The sequence below is a fragment of the Aplysia californica genome, unplaced genomic scaffold (genome assembly GCF_000002075.1).
Source record: "Aplysia californica isolate F4 #8 unplaced genomic scaffold, AplCal3.0 scaffold00957, whole genome shotgun sequence".
NCBI lineage: Eukaryota > Metazoa > Mollusca > Gastropoda > Aplysiida > Aplysiidae > Aplysia > Aplysia californica.
Window position 1 is genome coordinate 39,173 of NW_004798227.1, and position 6,739 is coordinate 45,911.

At 42.9% G+C, this 6,739-nt stretch overlaps 1 protein-coding gene across 1 annotated transcript in view; it reads left to right on the top strand.

Moving 5' to 3' along the window:
- The window catches only part of LOC106013518 (repetitive proline-rich cell wall protein-like), a 19,957-nt gene extending 14,783 nt beyond the window's left edge, over positions 1 to 5,174 (top strand). The window contains exons 2-5 of the mRNA XM_013089464.1: positions 122 to 271; positions 1,470 to 1,725; positions 3,103 to 3,206; positions 4,417 to 5,174. Coding sequence (XP_012944918.1) covers positions 122 to 271; positions 1,470 to 1,725; positions 3,103 to 3,206; positions 4,417 to 4,513 — 607 coding nt within the window. The 3' untranslated portion in view covers positions 4,514 to 5,174. The remainder of the gene's footprint in view (positions 1 to 121; positions 272 to 1,469; positions 1,726 to 3,102; positions 3,207 to 4,416) is intronic.
- The last annotated feature ends 1,565 nt before the right edge of the window (positions 5,175 to 6,739 follow it).

A 6,739-nucleotide genomic window follows, 5' to 3' on the forward strand; every position in this document is an offset into this window, starting at 1 on the left:
AGAGAGAGAGAGAGAGAGAGAGAGAGAGAGAGAGAGAGGGAGGGAGAGAGAGAGAGAGAGAAAAGAGAGAAAGAGGGAGGGTGTGTTATGTATTATCAAATCTACCATTCACCTATCTCAGGACCCCCCACCCAGTGGTCAACCCGTACATTCAGCCACAGTCCAGAGTGTGTCCACACGAGCGATACACCCTCTACAGTTTCTTCTACGCCAACAAAGACTGTTATGTCATTTATCCGGATGTCCAGAAAGTGACCTATGTGCAGTGCAGGTGAGTAGAGCTGGTTCTTTTCGTAGTACACCCTTATTCGTCCCTCTGTCTCCCTCAGCCTCTGTACGCCTTTCTGTTCCTGTCTGTCTCCCGATCTCCCTTTCTCACCTGCTATCCAGATTACATTTCCTTTCTAATAATAATCTCGATACCTTTTTTGGTATAAGACCATGTTAGATCCAGCGAGAACTTGCTCTAAGAGTCACGTATAAATCTAAGATAATCACCTACACAAACGACTACTTCCCACTCCCCTTTTGGGTTTTTTGTAGTGTAATGTCACTGCCCTAGAAGTCCACCTGTCTAAGACAACCACTCTCCTCCTCGACAAGAGGTGGCCGCCTTGGACAATTTCGACACCAGGTCCATCGTGTATTCTCCTAAAACTACCCAAATTCCACGTTGTTATTAATACCCCTGCCAGGCTCGAGAATTGAGTTATGGAGCAGGTCTGAGTGAAAGTGCATTCCTGCATTTCATAATAATTACGATCAGTATATTAGACACCCCCCAAAAAAATCATTGAAGGCTACTTTTAAAAAATTAGAATGAGAGATTGGGTCACGTCGTTGTCCACTCTCATCAATAAACATTGTCGACCCCACAATGTAAGCGACAGTCAGCTGATCTTGCAAAACACTGCACTTCCCTTCACACTCTCAAAATCTTTTATATATTTCTCTTTGCCACTCGAACTTGGTGGATGAGATGAGGAAAATCTAATTACCTACCTTTAGAGATTAGAAAAAAAAAGACCCTTTTAAATCTGCAGAAATGATCAATTATATTTAAGGGTATAGGGAGGTCGAGGGAAGAGAAGGGAATGGGGGAGGGGAGGGAATCAAGAGGAAATTGGGAGGAAGAGGAGGAAAGGGGGATGGAAGGGGGAGGTCGGGGTGGGGGTTTGAGTTGAAGGGTTGGATTTGGTAGGGGTTGGGTATGGGGGAGGGATGGAGGGTAGGGTAGGGTAGGATATGGGAGGGGGCGGGGAGAGAGATGGGTGTTGGAGCAGGATATGAAGGGTTCCCCCTACAAAAAAGGACATCAAGCCACATAGACTGTAATTAAAAAAAAAAAAAGAAAGATCTGCAACACAAGAATTCGCTTCTAGTCCAACCAGAGACTGAGAGAGCCTGAGATAGTGTCGGGCCAGGCAGTGAAGGGGTTTCAATCCGTTTACCTTTTTCCCCCCCTCCAGCGCCTCCCAGAACCGCGACTGCCAGGAGTGTAGCTACCACGGCGGGGTGAGCAAGTGCGAGGAGGACTACGAGTACCGCGACGTGTGGGCCTACTGCACGTACAAGCCAACGCTCACACCGGTGGTCAAGCCACAGCCCGTCTACCCAGTACCAGTCCGGCCAGTGGTTGACCCTAAACCACCTGTGTACCCTCTCCGACCTACTGTGGTAAACCCCAGGCCTCCAACCTACCCTGTCTACAACCCACCGGTCAAGGTAAGTACACCTACCACAGTTGTTGATGAATGGTTATTGGAGGGCGCCACTTGTAGGCCCTACTTCTTTTCTCTCTCTCTCTCTCTCTCTCTCTCTCTCTCTCTCTCTCTCTCTCTCTCTCCCTCCCTCCCTCTCTCTCTCTCCCTCCCTCTCTCTCTCTCTCTCTCTCTCTCTCTCTCCCTCTCTCTCTCTCTCTCTCTCTCTCTCTCTCTCTCTCTCTCTCTTTCTCTCTCTTGTTGTTTCGTCTGTCTGTCTGTCAACACTATTTGAGGGCTGTTGTGCCAATGTGCTTGTCTTATTTCAGCTCCACTTTACTCTTCTTTTTGTTCAGTTTTATTTCAGCTTCTCTTTATTCAACTTTTAATCCAGCAGTATTTTAGGTTCCCCGCTTGGGGAGGTCTTTTTAAAGTTCAAAGTGGGCCAAATTTTTCTCTGCCAGAATTGGTGTCATCGGTCACAGAAGAAGCTGCAAGTCATCTTAATTTTTCTAATTTTTCTATTGCGCTGGAGAATTAATATTCTCTTCTGCGGATATATTGCTCATCGTCATACATTGACGGACGAACAGTTATTATTTCAGCTTCACTTTACTCATTAAACCAAAGATCTCTCAAATTACTGTCAATGAATTTTCGAATTTTAGCTGGATATTTTTCTCGAGTTTATATTGTTTTCGTTAATTCATAAAAGGTACCTTTCACATGCCATAATAATATTAATGCACATAAGTCTGCACCATTTTTTAAAATCAGAGTAACGTCCTAATTGTTATTAACGGTATAGAGCCTTGGTATAAGAGCAAAGTATAATATATCAGTTCAATACTTTCCATCGGTTTGCTTCAATGTTCTCTCATGTATTATGCCACTTCGTAATAAGGGCGCTGTTTGTTGTAGCCTACAAAATGAACTAAATATGCCAACTTCGAAAACATATAAATTAAAAGATGGTGTACTACGAGTATACGTAGATGACACCAAAGGCGTGTCTTACAATATATTTATTAAGTTGGGAAAAAATAAACTTCTTTGATCGCAAGAAGTCATATCACGACACAATACTGCAGCCCACGACCAATTAATTCAGCTTCTTTCATCTAGCTGCACATGTAGCAAAAGCACAACAAGATGTAACAGTAACACCAAGTCTCGCACTCTGCCCTACCATCTCGTCCCAACCCCTTTCTCTGCCCCTTCTTCACCGCGCCTCTTTCCACGCCTGTCCCCTCCCCCCACCACCTTCCCTATCTTGCCCTTTTCCCCACCCAACCTCCTTTTCCCGCCTGTTCCCCACCCCACTCCTTTCTCCACCCCTTCCCTTTCTCCGCCCATCCCCGCCCCTCTCCTTTCTCCACCCGCCCCGCCCCGCCCCCACCAGGCTGTGTACCCACCACAGGGAAGGATCACCTACCCGTATCCAGCCACCTACAAGGACCCCTGGAACAAGGTTTACAAGCCATACGTTTTGCAGCAAAAGCGCAGGTAACGAACTGCTGTTTTGTATTGGCTGGTTTGTTTTGTTTGTTTTTGTAATCTTTTTAAATGTGGACCTATTTACGCCCCCCACACCCCAAACGACATAACTTGGACCATTCAGGAGGCGGGCTTTTGCCCGGAGAGAGATAGAGAGAGAGAGAGAGAGAGAGAGAGAGAGAGAGAGAGAGAGAGAGAGAGAGAGAGAGAGATGCAACATCCCTGCAGAAAGACCGAGATACATTTTGTATTTGATAATTATTCTCCCCACTCGGGAGTCGAACTCGGGTCTCCTGAGTGTGTAAGACGAGGAAGCGCCTTAGCGCTAAACAAAATACGCCTTTGCTGGTTGTTTTTGCGGGACGGGTAGTCGGAAGGTGTCACTGGCAGGTCTTGCTTCTTTTCTTTCCCTCTGTTATTTCTGTCTATATATCTGCCAATATTTTCCCCGTACCAAATAACCGCCAACACTGTGTTGAAGTACCCCTCTTTACCGAAAACTCGTTGTTGGATTTTGTTTAAAAGGGATCGGTAGTGGGGCAAAAGATTTAAGCCGGAAAGGGGGGGGGCTGTCTTGGGGGGTCTGTTTTTTTGTGTATGTATGTGTGTGCATGTGTGTGTGGGTGAGAGAGAGAGAGAGAGAGAGAGAGAGAGAGAGAGAGAGAGAGAGAGAGAGAGAGAGAGAGAGAGAGAGAGAGAGAGAGAGAGAGAGAGAGAAAGAGAGAGAGGGAGAGAGAGAGAGAGAGAGAGAGAGAGAGAGAGAGATAGCTTGAATGAACAAGTCATGATTTTGATAGATTTGTGAACAAACAAGCAGAGTAAGCCCATTCAGCTATCGAGACATATCATGATAGCGGGAACGGTCAAAGCCTGCCTCTTAATTATGATTTAAAGTATTGTGTGGGATGGGGGAGCAAAAACACCATTTTTCCTATCGTAATGACATATGGAGGGTTATTTTAGGTCAACCCCTGAGTCAAAGACGACACCTTCATGCATTATTTGCAGTATTCAGCTGGCCAAAGTTATCTCCTCTGAAAAGAGTTCACTGAGAAGCTTTGTGCTGAGAAGCCACCACAGAATTCTACACTTAGTATAGAATTTTGTGGAAGCCACTTGACAGCTCTTCCTTCATCCAAGAGTACATTCGCATTTTCTATTATAATGCTGCAAAGTCACCCAGTTCTTGATTATGACACATGGCGTACTTTATTTTCAGATGGAAGAGAAGCTACCACGAGGAGCCCCAGGGGAAAATCGAACGCATGCCTCTGTACCTGCCCTACCATTGTGGCTGCAAGAGATACCACTGCTGAACCAGTCTCCAAGATATCCTGATCTCCATGACAAAAGGCACACTATTGTACCTGCTCACATAATATAGCATCGAATCACGGGTGATATGTTGAGAAGCACGTGCCTGACCAATTCTCTGTTGCTCATTCTTTGAAAAAGTATTCGTTCTCAACGCGTTTCAATTTCTCCCCTGAGCTGTATATCAGTTGCGAATGTTTATTATCAATGAGACAATTATATTCACCTTCATCCTCATAATGAATAATTTTCATCAAGTCAGTTGAAAAGTTGAATAACAAAAGGTACATAATATGGTACAATTCCACACCAATTCGTTTTGTTAACTGCAGGATAACTTTCCGTTAACATGTGGAACACCCTTCATTTCCAAATGAATAGTTGTACATCAAAAGGTAGTCTACAGGTACTTTTGCGCAAAATAAAATTTCCGTTTGTAATCTGCAGAATTATTATTTCTCTGCTTACACCCCGATCCGACTTTGGATGCCTTTCTGCTGAGCAGCAAATCTAGACATATCATGTTGTTTGTTATGTCCCACACAGTCTCTTCGTCTCACAATCTTTTATAACTGCTCTTGTAAACCTTTTCTTAACAAAGAGTGACAAGCAATCGCTTTGCCAATACTCACTGTTGAAACAATAAAGTCTGTGCAAGCAAACTTATGAGTCCTCCCTGTGTGTGTATGTGTGAATGAAAGAGAGAGAGAGAGAGAGAGAGAGAGAGAGAGAGAGAGAGAGAAAGAGTGGGTGTAGGAGTGGGACTGAGAGAGGGAGAGAGGGGTTGAGAGAGACTCAGAGGGATAAAGCTGTTGAGGCAAGTCGAACTGTCGATGTTATCTGCACCTTTGAGTGCACCCCACCACTGAGCTCGGGTACAGGCCAAGAGAGCTTTATTAACAAATTGCATCACTTGCACACATAGGTTTTCCTAGTTACATATCGCCCGCGTCAGATTTTAATTGTGTATCCACCAAATTAGCTCAAACACTTTTAAAAAGTGTTAGTTCAGTAAGAGCTTTACGGTGCTTGAAACTACATAAGTAAAAAAAAATGTAACTTATCTTTTTAATTTTATCTTCCAGAATAGCTAAACATTTTGTGTAGAGTATTCATTTACTTATTAAAACACGTGGATCACTAACTGAAATTATAGGGTTGTGAATAACATAATATCACACAAAAGGAGTGTTCGACTTATTTAGGTGGATGTACAACTAACAGTCAGACACTGACAATATAGATATAATGTCACAAAGTGTATTATTGTTGCTTCCATGGGAAACATTAGCAACTGTTTGCCCCTACTACAGTGAGGAAAAGAAGGACAGGAAGACAGATAATTTTCTTGATAGGGCTAAAGATAAAACAAACAAACCTCAAAATCATCACTCAAGGTGGTAATTTTTAAACCAGCATTTATTTACACAACCGTCCAAAGACTGCTTATAACTTATGTAAAGCATACAAGGTAGTACATTCCTTATAACGGTAGAAAGTGATGCAAAAAACATTTGAGTAAAGTGAAGAGTGAAAAGCCCAAAGAACTCATCTTTGTAGTAGTGGTCCTCACACCCGTCTTTGCTGCCAAGAAAACTGACTAGCACAATCATAGTTGACCAATGACAAGCATCTTTGTGGTTTCTCTTTTCACACTCATAGCAGCCTTAAACAAAGTATACACCACAAAACAAATGCAAAAGGAGACAGGTATGTAAAGGCTCAAAATTATGGACAAACCCCACTTGCAAAAAACACCCCTTATATTTAATCTGACGGTCATTGCGAAGACATTTCAGTGCTAATTAATAAGTCACAAATAGCAATCTTTTTATTTATTATCTGTAGCTTCTGGTGCACCAGAAGCACTTCTGAAACGCCTACACCAACTACTTTGCACAATCTAAATCTATGATACATGGACACATGAACGAGAACATAGAGCGCACTACACTTTAGTGAAAAAGAAAATCTCACTCAATTGGGCTGATGAGGAATAAACAGCGCTTATAAACCAGCACACTTCTTCAACAAATTTTTAAAAAAGAAAAAAAAGACAAAGGTCTGAAATGCAAAATGACAAAAAAACAGCATCAATTTTCTTAAAAAGATGAAAAAAAATTCTCCACTTTGGTATGGTGTATGGTCAAAACAGCTTTCAATACATTCAAACTTATTCAAAAGGTTTGGATGCAAACACTGGGGTCCTGGTATATATGTGAAATGTC